The 18,538-nt window shown below is 30.2% G+C and overlaps 1 protein-coding gene across 4 annotated transcripts in view; it reads left to right on the forward strand.

Annotated features, from left to right (window-relative positions):
• LOC118204935 (DNA-dependent protein kinase catalytic subunit-like) overlaps positions 1–18,538 on the forward strand; it is a 601,004-nt gene that overhangs the window by 206,014 nt on the left and 376,452 nt on the right. For all 4 annotated transcript variants that reach the window (XM_085815460.1, XM_085815459.1, XM_085815458.1 and 1 more), the window contains 2 exons: positions 7,451–7,695; positions 18,285–18,420. In XM_085815460.1, the coding sequence (XP_085671586.1) occupies positions 7,451–7,695; positions 18,285–18,420 (381 nt within the window). The remainder of the gene's footprint in view (positions 1–7,450; positions 7,696–18,284; positions 18,421–18,538) is intronic.

Below are 18,538 nucleotides of genomic sequence, written 5' to 3' on the forward strand. Positions count from 1 at the left end.
ATTCAGTTCTTTTCCAAAATATCTGCAGAATAAAACAGAAGCTCCAAAACTGTTTTTTAGAATAATATATTTTAGTTTTAAAAATTAGAAAAAAAAGGATTATTTAATTATGTAACCATTTTATACTATTTATTGAAAATTAGTAAGTGATATACTATTTCAAGTATTAATAATAGAATAAATTCAAGCTGTTAAAAATGTCAAATTATTTGGTATGCAAACCCATAATTCAAAACACTGCATTTACAAATAAGTTCCATTAGTCTTTTTATACTAAATTCCCTGGCTCACTAACGTAACATGCTCACTACGGTTTAAAAATTGAAGTAATTTCATAGTGCAAAGAGTTTTTCAAATTGAAGGGAAAATTGTTTGTTATGTATAGTTTTTACAGAACTGCGGGAAAACGTTACACTATAGTTAGTTGTTTGTCTTTAATACTGTATTATATTATTCTATGCTTTATTGTACTACATAATTGAGCACATTAATAGAAATTTCCGGATAATTTCAGGTGCCCAGTCAATAAAATCTCTCCTGTTTGAAATCGTCATCGCATGTGAATTTTTCTATTTCCTTTGTTGTCTAAACCAGTTCGTTTCATCTCCAGAATGTCTTTGTAGCAGCTTTGACATCAACCATGGTGGCATATTTTATATGGTGCAATTTAAATTCTGAGATATATTAGTGAGTTACTCAAAAAAAAAAAAAAATAAATAAAAAAATAAAAAAATAAAAAATAAATCTTCGTGTTCAGGTCAAGTGAAACCTATACTGACATAGTTTCTACCAAAAATTTGGCAACTAATTCATTGGTTTCACTAACACCTCGGTCATTAAGTTCTATTATCAAAACTATTTTATAACTGAATGGCCAAGATATGTCCTAAGATATTTGTCCTTGAGCTTAGTTGCTGAGATATGTGTCTAATGAATGGCAAAGGCATTCAATCAGTTAAAAGGTCAAGATTCAAAAATTCAGAGGGAGATTCACATCTGTTGTCTTAGAACAATGATTTGTATATTATGACAGCTTTTACATCCCATTTGTATTGTCTTAGTTCAACGGACAGTGACATTTCGCAAATGCTACTCTAATTCCTTCTGAACGTCTTACTTCAAAATTATTTGACCGTGAAATCAATACGCTGATACAAAGGTAGCTTTTAAAATGTGCCATCAGTCAGTAATGTTTCAATGAATGGCTAGAAATGAGCTCTTGGGAGAAACACAGTGAAGAAATTCCTCTCTTCTATGAAGGCAAAAGCTTTCAAACTAATTCACTAGTTTTAGTATATTTACGATTTCCAGTTGTCAGACTGAAATTGTAAAGCTATTTTTGTTTCTTTGATACAAAATTTATATTTATGCTCATGTGATTTGTTTGAACAACAGTGCCATCACAGTAAACTTCCGTGTGTGAAGGTCACATATGGAAATAAAGACAGAAAAATCTGTTAAAAATGAACTGATAAGAATGTAAGGAAAAACTGCTTGTACTTGTATACAGGTACGTGGGAATTTATATTTGTTTATGGAAAGGTATACTTACATATCCATGTAGTAAGTATGTCTGCATATATATATATATAATGCGGTATAAAAACAGGTATATACATAAAACGGAAAGCATGCGTACCCTTAAATGGGAATAAAGTATATATGCACACGTACATGTACATGCACAGCCACACATATGCATTTATATATATATGTTTGCATGTGGATTTATGCATGTGTATATATAGATGTAGATATATTTAATTAATTATATACATGTATGTATATATAATTAATTATATAATGTTGAATGATCTTAAATTCACTTAGTGCGAAATCGAGTTATTCTACTACTTGCGCAATAGCGGCAAAGTAAGTTAATAATAATTTATAACTTGGAACTAAGATATAATAATTTATAACTTAACTAAAGAAACTAAAGTTATAAATAATAATTTATAACTTAACTAGAGAAATATTGATTATGTTATCTCCTAAGATTAATTTTAGTAGAATTATCTAAAAAGAGTGAATCCATAGTTAGTAAGTTTAATTCCGAAAATTGTTTTAAAGTAACTTGAATGTAAATTGTTAAAAATGTTTAACGGGGACTTGAATTAAATCATGAGTAACAAAATTTCAATTGTAAAAAAAAAATTAAATTAAAAGCAAGTAATCATTGCCATTGATCAGAAATTAGTTGACTTTTCAAGGGGAACAAACCAACTCCCGTTCAATGAACAATAATTGAGAAATAAATACGAAGGTGTTTCGTCTTTTACTCAAGTAATAAAGGGATGCCAAACTGGCAATTTAAGTTACGCCAAATATTTCTGTGAATTGAAGGGATCAATTGATCAATTGCTTTTCACTCAAAATTGAATTAGTGAAAATGCTTAATCAGAAAGAGTTCTTTAGTGCTCTGCATTGGTTCTTGTTCATTTCTTACTAATCTGCTAAAGATATTGGCATTGTAGGAAAAATACCAAATTCTCTGTGCATTATATTTGTGTGACTTTCTGATCACAAAAGTGACAGTTGCATCAGAATAAAAAAAATTTTAGCTTTAATGCTGATGAATTCAAATTTCAGTGTTTTTCTATTGATATTCAGAAATATTAGTTCCAGTGTCTAATTCTTATAAAACTTTCTGTTTTAATATTTTTTTCAAAATTTTCAATTTTGTATCAGTTTTAATTTACTGTGATGTTGATAAATACAGCATACTTTTTCCTAACCTATGTTTTGAGTAACTATGTTATTTCACTTTGCTGTTTCACAGTGATTGATTTTTTATTAGATACAAATAAGACAGAAATTTACACAAACAATAAAGCTAGCAGTTGAAGTAAAAAACATGCATAAAGCAAATATTATTTCATTAACATGTAGCAAAAATATTTTAGAGTTGAAATTTAACCTTCCAACTTATTAGCAATATTTTTAGCAGTTTATTTCTCCAAGATCTAAAAAGTGAGCTTAAATTGAAGGGAACTTTATTTCCTTTAAAACTTTGCAATGATTGCAGTATGTATTAAAGAGCTAATTTATATATGCAATACATATTATCATATGTAATTTATATTCTTATTTAACTTTCCTTGCATTCCATGAAGTAATTAAGTCACGTTTTCAAATTTATTAAGAGATATAAATTTCCTTTCCACTTTTCAGTAGCTGTCAATAAATTCTTTCTTTTCACAATGAACAGAATAATTCACCCAGCTAGAAAGTTTTATGCTTTTCTGCACTGCTGATTGAAGAGATTTTTATGTCATCTTATGGCAGACATATTTTGAAAATCTTATGTGTTAGAAATTTTTAATGATTCAGTTTATCATTTTATGGTAAATTAAGGATTTGAACATCCTGAATTTTTAATTCATGTTTTTGTGATATTATATATAAATTACAAAAGGAGAAAGAAAGTCTGGACAAAGAAAAAACACTTAAAAATCGGGCAAGTAAGATAGATCCCCCCCCAAAAAAAAGGCAGCTATTTCTTCATTCTTCATCTATAGTAATATAATGTTACATTTTGTATGGCTTCATGGATTTGAAGTGATTGATGAAGAATGAAAACACAATTTATTAGCCAGTATTACTCAGAACAGCTCCAAAAACATGTTTACAGTCATCAAAAAACTATAACAAACACGCTGAAACAATTAGCAACACAGTCTTCAGGCTATCGGGCTATAACGGTGAAGACAGCTTCACGGCAATGTACTAGAGTACAGCTCCCGACTTGGTTCAGTCATTCTCGTAACTCAACACACACTCGAGACTCTCCACACTACAACTCGCGATGCACTCAATGATACACTCAATAGCCTCAGTGATGCACGAACTCGTGATACTCTCGACACGAGATACACTCGCGATCGACTACAATATGCTCTGATGAGACACACACTGCTACTCCGTGTACAGGCATGGTTTATGTAGCTTTTGGCCTGCGTTCAAGAGCATTCTGTGCCAAACCTGTAAGAACTCGTTCTAGAAGGTCCTCCATTTGTCTATGGCAGGGATGTCAAACTCATAGGTACACTTGGGCCAAACAAACAAGGTTTAACTTTAAGCGGGCCGGGGGGGGGGAAAACAATATTCATAGAAACGTAGATTTATTTCGAATAATACAATAATAAACATATATATATATATTTATATAGAAAAGAACAAGAAAAATTTAATGTTTACTTCCTGATACTTGACATCTCTTCTCTGCTATTATCTTTCCTATTTCGGGAGAAATTTTGTTTTCAGTGATAACTTTCAACGCTGACCCAAGGTGAGCATCATTAATACGGTTTCTAATAGGAGACTTATTACCTTTCATGACTGAAAATAACTGCTCGCACCGATAAGTGCTACCAAACATGGAAATAATTTCATATGCGAATTTTCGAGTATTTTCAAACCTGGCTGGTAAATATTTGTAAAATTCAGGCACGCCCAATTCAATGAATTTTGCTTTCAAATTTGAGTTGCATTGAATCTCGATCACCTCCATTTGCATATGGCTGGGTACTGAGTCAATACTTATTGGGAAAATCAAAGAAAACAAAAAAAAATTTGTCTGCGAGGGAACTAAAATCATTAAACCTCGTTTCAAATTCAGTTGTTAAATTTGCAATATTTTCTGCGTATTTTTGATACGAACAAGTGTCATCTAAACTTGATTTGTTCATGCTGCACGTCGGGAAGTGCGTCAAATCTTCATTTTTAAGTTGTTTTTCTCAAAGAACTAGTTGACATTTGAATGCTTTAATTATGTCAAACATGTTCGTAATGATATGATCTTTTCCTTGTAACGATAAATTTAAATCGGTTAAATGTTTGGTTATATCAACTAAGAAAGATAAATCTTGTATCCATATTGGATCGTAAAACAAACGTACGTCTTGATTTTTCGTTTTTAAAAACTGACATATTTCTTCTTTCAAATCCCAGAATGGTTTGAGAATCTTGGAGCAAGATAACCAACGTACCTCGGTATAGTAGGACAAACCCGAATGTTCACTATCTAACTCACTTAAGAAAGCAGTGAATTGACGCTGATTTAAACCTCGAGATCTTATAAAATGTATAACTTTTTTTATATATGACAAAACATTCTCCATATTTATTACTTTCGTGCATAGAACTTCTTGATGTATAATACAATGCATATGATGAATGTTTGAACCGTGAATTTCACTAAGTTTTTTTCTTAGTAATGCTATGAAGCCCTTGTTTTTCCCGGTGATTGATGGAGCGCCATCTGTAGCTACAGAATTTAATTTTGCCAAAGGTAGATTGTATTTCTGCAGAAGTCCAAAAACACAAGTAAATATATCTTCTCCTGTGGTAGTACCAGGCATCGGTATTAGTTCCAGTAATTCCTCAAAAATGTTAAAATTCTTGTCACAAGAACGAAGAAACACTGCTAATTGAGCTTTGCCACTAATGTCCTAGCTCTCGTCACAGGCAATGGAGAAACTTTCAAAACTAGATGATTTTGCTTTGGTCTGATCACTTAAATTCGGGGCTAAATCAGTAACTCTTTCCACAACTGTATTTCGAGACAATGAAATTGATTGAAAATCCTTCACATTTCCAGGACAAACAATTTCTCCAGCTTTCATTAGGCATTCCTTGATGAAATCACTGTCAGTAAAAGGCTTCGAATGTTTAGCTATCAACTCGGACAAGACGTAGCTTGCATGTACCGCCGCTTCACTTTCTTGCAATACTTTACTAAACATGGACTGTTGCTTTTTCACTCCTAACTTGAGCTCTTTCAACTTTTCTTCTCTCATTAATCCTTCGTAATTGTTATATTTCGATTTGTGTTTTTCGTAATGACGTTTAATATTATATAACTTTGGTACATTAATAGTATTATTACATATCAAGCAGATTATTTTATCTTTTATTTCACAGCAAAAATATTCTAATTCCCATATTACTTGGAATATTTTATGTTCGTCAGCGATTTTTCGTTTAATTTTACTACCTCTTGGTTTTGATATAGACATACTGAATACAAAGGGCTGGAATAAACATGGTTAACGTTAAAAAGTTAACAAAAATTTATTCTTTCCACAAGAGATAAATCAAAATGCTGAAATATTTCTTCAAAAATATTCTAACAATATCACAAAATGTCAAACGTTTAGCAAAAATCAATTCAAAACAGAGAAACTAATTCTATCTCACAGCGAAATCGCTACAAATCAATCACAGCATTAAGTAAACAAACAGTTCGCTAGAACTACAGCTACTACTGAGATGAGTTTTTTGTTCTTGGCTTTTATAAGCTTTATAATTAATTTCTTGAATATACTGGAAACATCTATAAATATCTGGATTTTTGTGGATGGCAACAGCAATTACGAGATATTTATTTATTAGGTATTAAATGCACGCACTGTTCTATTTTTAACCTCCAACGCAGCTGTCTTTTCAAAAATCGTCTGCATTGCTAAGGCAACATGAAGCAAATCTAATTACAATTTTAAATAAAAAAAAAAAACTAACTAAATAAATAACTATGAAATCCGTAACAATATGAATTAAGTAATAATTAATAATAAAGCAAAGTGCATGCACATGCATGCACCAATATATTGTACAAAACTATGATTGGAAAACTGAGACCATGAGTTCGGCCACATTTGGCTATTGGGGGATGCGTACAAGTTCTGAGTGCACGTGTTCCCCAAAAGCCGAAGGTAGCTGATCGCAAGCTACTCACACGCATTTGTAATTTAAGTAGTGTGTGTGTCAGCTCGGTGTGAGTAATCTAACAACACTGAATAAATTATTGTTAATTACTTAGCAGTAAACGTTTAATTTTTTTTCTTTGTCGATATGTTATTTTATTATTATATATTATTATTTGCCGGGCCACAAAAATATTTGTTGTGGGCCGCATGCGGCCCGTGACATCCTTGGTCTATGGCATATTGACAATTTTTTTTCCAGTTGGGTGACTTCATGCCAAATATGGCAACCCTGCTTTCTTTTGCTATTTTCTGGCAACTATAAAAACGCCTTGTGAGTAAGCTATCTTACTGCGGCTGGGCATTTGTAACAATAATAAAAAAGTGTGTCTAATTTTAGTTAAATTTTAGAAACTGGTATAATTGCTGTGCTAATGTACACATTGCACTGCAATTAAAGTGATTAATATCAAGTGATATATAATTATTATTAAGTGATAAATAATTATTAGTTTAATTTTGGAACACACATGCATCATAAGTACATATATGAAATATGTACATTCTGTAATAGTTTTGCTGCTAATATATGCAAAACGTTTAGAGGTTTGAGTTATATGCATCAGAATATTTTTTTAATAATTTATTTTCTCTCTGTCCTGTTTTATTCATATTTTATTAAGTAATATTTATGTTTTTATTTTTATGTATTATGGTTTTTATTAATTTATTTATTTTGGTAGGCTGATGGTTTAGCTTTAAGGCTTTTGTATCCTTCAGAAAAAGATGATGGCACAAAAATATTAAAGAATAAAGGATTGATATTAATGAACATTTTTGCTGACACCATCTGCACATTTGTATCTCAGTCCCCCTCACAGTTTGTTGGAGTTTTAGCCAATCATATGCACAAAGATTCTTTCTGCGAGGTTTCCATTCTCATAAAGTTTATTGATTACGTAGCTTGTACAAAATTATTAAGAAGAAAGTAAGTTGCTTGATGCAAAATAATTTAAAATGATTCTTATTATATTTAAATATGTTGCATATTAATTAATACCTTTCTGCATGGTGGTTCATATCAGAGTCAAACCTTAAATATGGTGTTTACCTAGTATTTCAATTTATAATCTTTTCATTCTTTCAGTCCAGAAATGAACCTATTCTGATATGCCGTCACAGTGCTGCTAATTACTTACTGGACAATTCACATCAAAAGTTAAAAAAAAAAAAAAAAAAAAATATTGTGTTAATTTATTTCTGAAAATCTTGTAAGAAAAATAAATATTATTTATATATATTTGTGCAAGTGTTTTAAATTTCATTAATTATTAGTGATTTTGTGTTTTAAGAGCATGTAAAGTGTTATCATAATGGGCAAAGTATACTGACCTATTTTGTCTTTTGCTTCCAAAATGTTGTACATCATAATTAATGTGTATTTTTAATCTTATATATTTTAAAATTCCAAATGTTTGTAAATGCTTGTTGAAATGACAGTGAATACTTTTGAATATGCTTATAAAATAAAATGGTAATAATGAATCCCATTCACTGAATATTTAAAAGATTAATTATAGAGTAAATATGTGCATATGAAAATTGTGGATAAAGGCATTATTGCAATAAAAAGAAACTGAACTCATTAGCTACTGACTGCAGTATTATAAACTGTGAGAAGTATTGATGTGAAGCGTGATTCAAGCCTCATGAGATTATTGCATTACTTTTTTTTAAAATGTTAAATGCCTATTAATTAATGCTAAATAAAACTTGAATGAAAACTTAAAAAATTGCACATAATTCAAATTGCAATTAGCCTGCAGTTTACATACTTACATAACTGAATTTTATTTTCATTCTTTACTTATCAAATATATAGAGGCTGCTTCAAAAATTGCTAGGTTTTTAAAGAATTTACAAAGAATGAATGGTCTTAGGGAGATGTAGTTTGCACTTAAGTTCATGTAATAAATTCAGTTTTGCTGATTCCCCCCCCCCCTTAGAAGCATTAGGATTTTTTTTTTTTTTTTTTTTTAAAGACAGAGACATGAAAAATGAGTAATGTCCTCGCCAGGATCTCTCGAATACATGCTGAGTGTGCTAGCATTATGCCAGGAAGGTACGTGGGAAAAGGAGGGGAAAAATATGTTATATCACGACAAAAATTTTATCTAAAAATTTTTCTGATAGATTGTGCTGCACTATCATCCTACGCTCTAGATGACATTTAACAAAAGGAAGTTTATTTAAACGCTTTAAAACTGCTTTGTTACTCAGTGTTTCGTAGTAGCAAGTAATCCATATGTGTCCCTTTACAGGAACTTGTATTCTACAAGCATGTGATCACACCCTTCAGTGATGAATTAAGCACATGTCGATAACAACTTTGCAGTAGATAATGCCCTTTAATTATGTTAGGAATATTAAGTCATTGGTGTACGTTCATTACCTACTAGCTCCAGAGCTAAATAGGTAATGAGCAATTAATCAGTTGTTTGGCCCCCAAACATACTTATGAGAAATTACATCACAAGGATTGTTATACGAAAGGATGTGCTATCTTGCATAAACTTAGCAGTTATCTCAAACTGGTATGAACTCTTGCATAAAAAATTGAGATAGCATTTTCCTTTTACACAGCATGTTTTCCAGCTTCTTATTGCACATTGCTGTTAAAAGAAGAATGGGCTGGTAACGATAGAACCCATGAAACTGGATTATGCAGTGATTTCTAATGTGTCTAAATAGCTCTATATGTATGTGTGGGAGTTGTCCTTTGCTAATATTTCAGTTATGGGTATTAACATTTCTGAGCAGTGAAAAAGTGTGTTTAATCTATCTGTTCAGAATCTACTGTAGATCTTCAGCAATTTTTGTTCAGTGCCTGTGAATTTTTTCTGTGTCTGTGTATCATTTGATTGCAACTTGAGGGATAAAGTTGCACCACACTGTGCAAAATCCCCAGCCCCGAAAAGTTTAACAGATGCATAGTTTTTGTAATTTCCTGACTGTTGCTAATGCTGCTCACTTGTGCAACTAAAATCTGCACCTTCACTGTATTGTTTGTCAAATCTGTTACATGAGATTTGAAAAAATTGTGGTCTGCTACTGTGACTTTAATAAGCCAAATCCCAGTTTCCATCAAATGTTAGAGATATTTTTAGTGCTGCTATAGTCATTAGATTTTTACCTATTTTCTTCTGCCTCTAGGTGCCTGTAGATGTCATAAAGCTGAAGTGGCTTATTATTTGGTAAAGTAGAGCAAGTTTACCAATAATATCTTAACTATAGTTCATCAATTAAAGTTTGTGACCAGAAATCTATACAAAAACTGTTTTGCAGTTGGACAGCTTCTTTTGAAGCTAATCTTGTTTGCTACACTTGATAATCTTAATTGATCGCTAATTTTGCCACTCATTGCATTTCTAAGCAGTGCCATTTATCAGTGAAATGTTTAAATTTTTTGGGAGGGAGATGGCAGGGAGAATTTGAATTCAATGCACAAAATTGGGAGAACTTGAATTCAGTGCACAAAATTTGCATCCTTCTACAATAATTTATCTTCCATGATTTTTTAAAACAGTTTAATGGCTTATGGTGCACTGTATGTGTATATATGTGTGTATGTGTGTATATATATATATATATCCTTGATCACTTGAGCTCGAAGAGACCAGATCAGGTTTTTCGTTCTCCTCTGATCCAACTTGAATTGTTCATAAGTATTTTTTGGCTTAATGATGACTCTTTATGGAATTACTTAGGCAATGGCTAAAAAGAAAGGCACAAAGAAAGTGAATGAGAATACATCTAAATATGTACCAGGTTCTCCATTATGGAGATTAGAAAGAATTGAGATATTAGAAGAGAAAAGGCAAAAACTTTACCAAATTGCTAAGACAAAAAATTTATATTCGTTAGAACATGAAATTCTCTTAGAAATAGATGACAAAATTGAACTCCACCAAATAGCTTTAAACTTGCCTGTTTCCAATGAAAATATTCTGATAACTTATTCTCTTAATAATAATTCAGAGCAAAACCATGATAATTCAACTTCAGATAACAGTACGGAAACTCGGAACTCCCCACAGGCAGCAAAACCTCAAGATGTACAAAAGGACACAGCAGATTGACAAACTCCTACTAAGACTTGTAAACCAACACTTAATTTAACTCAGAAAATTGATATCTCGCAAGAAAATAGATTTTCTACTCCTAACGAAAATGAGAAACAGTTAAAGAAAATATCACTCCAGATAAAATTACACCCATCATTATTACCGAAAATAACCCAGACTGGAAATCAATTCATAAAATGTGTAAAGATACTTGTACAGATTACTTTGAAGCAGATATGAAAAATAGAGCAATTTACTTACAAACCAAAAATCTGACTGACTTTGAAAATACAGTAAATAACCTCAAAAAGATAGAAATTCAATTCCTACCAAATTAATAATGAATCTACTATTAAAGTTATCCTCAAAAATATGCCTAACACTATTACTGAATTTGAAATTTAAGTTGATCTTTCCAATAGAGGTTTTCCCATCATAAAAGTGTGCCAATTCTCTAAGAAAATTGACAATAAAAAAATCTTACTTCCAATTTATTTTTTGGAACTCCACCGCAACTCAGCTGGCAAAAATATTCATAATCTCAATAATATATTTGATTTTAATATCATCATTAAAAAATATACACCGAGAAAGCGTCCCGTACGATGTTTTAACTGTCAAGAGTTTGGACATTCTCAGGCTAAATGTTTCAAGCAAGTAAAATGTGTTAAATGTGCATGGAAACCACAGAAGCAATACTTGTACCTTCAAAGAAAATCAGAAACCCAAGTGTCTATTTTGTTCGGAAGAACACATCAGTTCTATTGTGAGTGTAAGATTTGAAAAAACAGAAGGTGTTAAATTTATCCCACCGCCACCCACAGCAGAAGATTTTCCTTCTAGACTTCCCAAAACCTCTTCAGAAAATAGTATACCCTTCAAGACTCCTAAACCTAACTATAGCGCTGCACTGCAAAGTAATCTTAATCCCAAAGATCAACTTAAAGATATCTTTCAAATCTTTCAAGACCCCAAAGTTTTTAGACTCATCAATACTCTCACTGAAATAGCACAGAAAATCTGTAGCTCACGTAGTACCACTCAAAAAATGTTATTAGCATTTAAAACAGCAGAAATTATGTTGAAATTTGCTGAAGAAAATTAAGTTTATTTTCTTTATCTCTTCAAATGTTTAGATTTTCACTTTTAATAGTTAGTAGCATTTGCAACAAACTTTGATTATGAGGCATGGGACTTCTCTGCGCTTTTCGATTGGCCGGACTGCAGCAGTTTTTAACCCTTTATTTTCAAGACTCTACAAATTATTTCAGACTTGTTTTAACGTTAATATTGCTTTATTTTATGTACTTCACTTCTACCTTCATCTAGATTATGCCATACTTCAATTGCTCAGTTTTTTCAAAATTATGCTTATTCCACCTACCAACAAATGGCGACTCAATAGCTGACTTCTACAATAGTTTTTGCCATGTTCAGTAGATGGCACCACATCTATCTTCACTATGGAGGATTAACAAGCAACTAGAAATAATAACTAGAACTCAAAGTGGACTTTATTTTTCACTACGACGTACCCTGTAGCGTAAATAACTTTTGAGTAAAAATCATTAGACTGAATACTCATCCTCACCTCAATTCATGCCATATATATATATATATATATATATATATATATATATATATAAGGAAACATATTAATTAATCTTAATAAACTGCCTAATACTTGTGCAAAAGCTGCAAAGTAATAAAATAATAATTTAATTACTGATGGATTATTTAGTATATTATTCAAGGTAGTGAACTGAAATGAAGTAACTTACAAGCATATTTAAAAAAATGGATCTTGGAAAACTTTTAAAATGGAAACATCAAAAATGAATCTAGAATAAATTGAAAATAGAAACTTAAAAAGGTATATTTAAAATTGAAAATGGAATAAAAAAATCAAGTAATTATTGATCAATTAACAATAATTAATAAATGCAAAGGTGTTTCGTCTTTTTCTCAAGTAAGAATTATCATGCCAAAAAAGTTTTTTAGTAGGATGAGTTTAAGCTAAGTAAGTAGAGTTTAAGTTACATTGAAGTAAATATGCTGTATATAATTCAGTAAGAAAGTGGCTGTTCTGTCAAGTTTAAAATAAATTTCAAAATCGTTATATATTACTGTAAGAGTGAGCTGCATTTTCTTGAGAAAAATTATTAGAGGTAATAAGATCATCTTTATATCTGTAAGTATTATTTGAAATCTTGCAAATTATTTGAAATGTTAGCATTATTTGAAAACTTTCTACACAACATTTATTAGGTAAAGAAATTTTTAACGGCAATACTTATCAATTAGCAAGCACTACAGAAACCTCTATAATTAATAGAATTAAAGCTTTTCATAAGAAACTCATCTCTAAATCCAAGGTACAACAGATTTACTAACCTGTATGCATTTCCCAAATTCCCTAAAACACCACTAAAATTCACATTCATTACGAATGGCACCAATAATTACAAGAAAAATCTAGACCAGGGGTTCTCAACCAGCGGTACGCGTACCACTGGTGGTACACAAGAGAAAAATAGGTGGTACACAAAGAAGCAAAGTATTTTTAACTATTAAACTCAAAAATTAAAATCCAAACATCCTGATTTAGTTTTTTATCTAACACTCGTAAATTTATGCAGTCTGAGCTTTGTCCAAGAGTGGTGGTGGTGGTAGTACTACTTTGTAGTGGTGGTACTAAAGGTTTTCAATTTTGTTTAGATGGTATGTGTTCAGTCAAAAGGTTGAGAACCACTGATCTATTATTTTGCAATTATTTTGCACTTCAACATAAAAAACTGTTATCTTACACTATTATTTTGCACTTCGACTTAAAAAAAAAAAAAAAAAAAAAAAAAAAAAATGTAAATTAATCTTCAATGCTTCTAACACTGAACATAATTATTGCTGGATGATTAACACTCCTCTCATTAATACAATTCAGTCTATTGACATACAGAGCTATGACTTTGTAAACTTATATGCCTCGCTTCCATTAGAAGAAATCTATACTAGCCTCCTTGATCTGCCTAAACACTTTCCTGCTATGCTTACAGCTATAGACTTTACTGGATGGAAAATCTTCTTTAAATGCACTATTTTTAATAACTACATTAAATTTAAAAATAAATTTTTTAAGCAAGTCAGAGGAATTCCAATGAAGTGAACATGAGTACATCCACTTGTAATATCTTTTTATTCATTAAAGAAGTTACCTTCCAAAAAATTTTACACCAACATGTTTTAAATTATTATGCCCATACTTACAGATCTCCTTCTCTCTGCACCTCCATTCTCCATCCTGGTTCAAATTCCATTCTGAGTACGAAGAAAGTAACGGACCTATATGGCTTTAAAAATTAGCAAACATGTAAATTAGTTAATTCATCTCCTTCTCATTTATGTATATTATGTACATTTCCTTTTCATACTTTTTAAATTTTACCTTTTTATCTTATGTGAATATAATTTTGTTCACCTTTTCTTACTTCTTTAACTGCATTACATTCATTATTTTTACAAAGTTTGCATTGAGTTACATTGATATAATTAAAGGCAAAGATGTCAGGGGGGGATTTCTCTCAAGTAAGAAAATACACCTTACTCTTACAATAATATTTGATTTTGAAATTTATTTTGAAATTTGATGGAACAGCCACTTTCTTACCGAGTTTTATGCAGCGTATTTACTTCAATTCATCTAACTTACTTAGCTTAAACTCCTACTAAAAAACTCTTTTGGCATAATAATTCTTAATTGAGAAAAAGATGAAGCACCTTTTCATTTATTAATTATTATTAATTGATTGGACGTTGGTTTGTTTCCCTTGAAAAGTCGACTAATTTCCAGTCAGTGTCGATAATTACTTGGTTTATTGATTACATTTTTAATTTTAATTATACCTTTTTAAAAGTTCCCTTTCAATTTATTCTGGATTCATTTGTGATCTTTTCATTTAAAAATTTTTCAAGATTCTTTTTTTAAATATGCGTATAAGTTACTTCATTTCAATAGAATTCTAACTACCTTTATGAAAGGAGATAATATACTAAATAATCTATTAGTAAATATATATATATATATATATATATATATTCTAAATAAAATTTAACAAATTGTAGGTGTAAAGCTATTTAAACAATGTCTATTGTGAATAAGCATTTTAAAATTCTAGTATTTGTTGTGAAGGCTTATTAAGTACTAAATTTATTTTTATTATATATTTTTGATTCATTTCATTCCGATTACATGTTCATTATTCTGTTTTTCTGGGTATATTGTTCTTCCATTCTAAGTGAATATATGATAAATACGCTGTGTTTTATGCATAATAGATAGGCTTTGCATTTTTCCTGTAGCTGTATGAATTTTTGGATAAGATGTCATATATACTGGATGGTTTAGTTGAGATTTTGTTTGTAGGACAACCTTTTTTACATGGAAACTTTTGTGGGGAATGTAGTTTTTTTTTCATCATGTTGGTTTTTTTGGTTATGTGTTGAATAATGGCGTATAGTTCCATGAATGAAGTTGTGGAGATATATCAGCCACGTGTTTTAGACTGTATTCAAGCTAGATTTACTTCGAGAAGATATGTTGGCGGAGTTATTAATGAAGCATTTCTTCATGGTTGTCTTCATACTGACAGAAGTGTATTTTTTCAGTTTTTATCAGATAAAAAATTTTTGAAGTTGAGCATGACATGTGAGAAGTGCAGGTCTGATGTGAAGATTCAGAAGAAAAATTGTGTTTCTAATGGATTTGCAGAAACATTGTTGAGGGTAAAGAATGTTGTTCTCAACGAAGTTTGAGATTTGGATCCTGGTTTTCCTGCAGTAAGTTGACTTTAGAGAAAATTTTTATTGTAACATTTGAAATTTTGCATCATAGAAAGATGTTTGATATAGCTAAGTTGTGGCATTTTGGTTCATATGCTTTGTGTGATTGGCATAGTTTTATTATTGAAAGTATATTGGATTATATATGTGATAGGTCTGTTCTTCCAAGTTTTTGTTTGAAATTTATATTTTGCTTTTTTGGGAACCGTTTTGAATGTTAAGTGAATTTGCCTTTTTATGGTGTTAATTCTGTAGAGAGTTATTTTAACTGTTGCATTGTTTTAATTTTGTATTGATATTTTTAAAAATTTTTGAATTTATTTGTGTTGAAGTTGTTTGGAATTTATTGTTGTTATTTTAGTTTCAATGGCCCTAGTGTAGAATTGAGTGCCTCATCGAATGGTGACAAATTTTGTTCAGTTTTGATGATAAAACCCCATTTCTAGTTACCCTGATAGTTTTAACTTGGTTTTAGCTTCCTGGTTCCCTCCCCCCCCAGCAAAAGTAAGTCTATGTGTACGTGGACAAAGTGAAAAAAGATCAGTGTGTACGATGACACAGAGTTTGTGCAATTCTTTGACTTCTTATTTTAGTTTGGTGTAGTGGTGATCTTGAAATTGTGCCTTCCTGGTGCTAATCTTGGTGTTAAAAAAGAATCTCTCTCTCTCTCTCTCACACACAAACAAACAAACAAACAAAAAAACCAAGGGGCACCCAAATGTAAACTTTTAGCGTTCAAATTCAATCGTCAAACATTTTTGGTAAGAAACTTAACGCTTTTAATCTAAATTTTTTATTTTTATTTCGGAATTTTAGCATAAATTGTGTGCAAAAACCGCATTTTTTCAGACATTTAAGCTTTAAGTTTGAAATGTAAACAAAAAATTAGATAAGTAAAATCATGGAGTTTCTTGCCATTTTCGTCAACCTGGTCTGTATATGACAGCAGTTCCGAATTTTTTTAATCTAAACAAATTGTGAATGTTATTAAAATATGATCAGAGTAATGGTAAATTTTGGAACTGAATAAATAATGGAACACAAAATTAAATTGTAAAATGTAGATAATTGGCAATCTTAACATGATATTGCAGCAAATATTAAATTGCATAGCATAGATAGCATACTTCATCAGTAAAAAGTATCTTTTTAAATGCAAGCAATATATTATTTTCAGTTATGTTGGAGTTTTTTCATTTTTATTACTGCAGGAGACCCAATAATGACACATTTTGAATAGATTCTATTAATTTCATTTTTTATGTAAATTATTACAGTATTTATTAGTTTTTAATGAAATCATTATGAATGACCTATAAAATATTGCATATTACTGAATGAAATGCACATTATCAACATTTTTTATTTTGTTTTCTTTTCCCCTTCAGATTCTTATGTATCTTAATATATTAAGTAGATATTAATAGTATGACTTTATGAAGTCATTTTTCATAATACTTCTAAAAGTACTAGCTTGAATGATCTATTTTAACTGTAGTTCTCTTTTTTCTTATTAGTATTGTAAATTGTAAATGAATAGGTATTGTAAATGAATAGGTATTGTAAATGAATAGGTAAATTAAGTAATTTTTGCAGAGGTGTAAATAAAATCCTATATTTGAAACATTATTTGATAGTTAAATGTAATGCGTTCAAAATAATATCATAATTTTTTTTTTTTTTTTCTTTCTGAACTTTATATTTTGCTTGTAAATTCATTAAAATTTTTAGTGTTTGAATGTCAACAATATCACACTGTATTAAAAAAGCATTTAAGCGGAAAATTTTTATTCTCCATAAAGAACTGAAATTTATTCCTTAAAATGCTACTAGAAAACAACTAAAATGAAAGTAATTTTGCCTTTGTGGTAATGAAATTAAATTTAGCAGCAAATGAAACTGATGATATTAACTTGTCACTAAATGTAATTGCATTGCAGTAATATACTGCTTTGCCATGAAAAAGATAATGTGACAAATGAAACTGATGCTTAGGGAGATCATTATAACAGATCTCATATGAGAATAGTGTATTTCCTTGCATATTGTCTCCCTTTTTTTATTAGTTTTATCATCTGAAAATCAATAGAAAAAAATAATATGAATAATATAATTTCCGAAAGACACAGTTGTATTAGGCTGGCATAAAGTTCAACAACTAGACGAGAAATGTTTGGCTTGATCTCACTGGTGGGGAGCTTGATCTATAAATGCATTGAAGTAGGAGAGAGTTATACAAATATTTAAAAAAATTTTACAACTTTGTTCTAAAAAGCTAGGGGGAAATGGGTAAATATTTTTTTAATATGGAAATAAATGAAAGTGCAAGGAAGTCATTTAAAGATTTGGTTTTCTATGAGTGAAACAGATAAAAAATAACATTTTTAGAAAAAATGCTGGTGAGATTTTGTAAAAAATACTCCATAAAAATGCTGCTGTTGTTAAATTCTAACAGTCTGAATGAAACTACCAAAGATGGAAATTAATTTTTAATTTTTAATCGTAATGCGTATTATAAATGAACGTCATCAAGTCATAATAATTACTATTGCAGTATTTTAACTTTTGTTACTTTTCAACATATTCATTTTCTAGTATTTTTTTTCTTTTCTTATAGACATGGAAAAGAAGTTATTGAATGTTATTTGTCTTATTGGAATCGGATATGTGAATGGTGGAATAGCCATTCTGAAAACGATAGCAGTTATTCAATTCTTTCCATTATGACTAAAATGCTTCTCATTGATTCAAAGGTATGAAATAAGTACAATTTTAGAGCACTATTCTCAGTCTTAAATTATATATTTTAAAGTAAAATACCGTAATTTCCGGAAGAAAGGCCGCATCAGCGTAAACGCCGCACTCGAGAAA

This window comes from Stegodyphus dumicola, chromosome 4 (assembly GCF_044657685.1).
Source record: "Stegodyphus dumicola isolate Sdum_Otavi_A_Nest chromosome 4, ASM4465768v1".
NCBI classification, from domain to species: Eukaryota; Metazoa; Arthropoda; class Arachnida; order Araneae; family Eresidae; genus Stegodyphus; species Stegodyphus dumicola.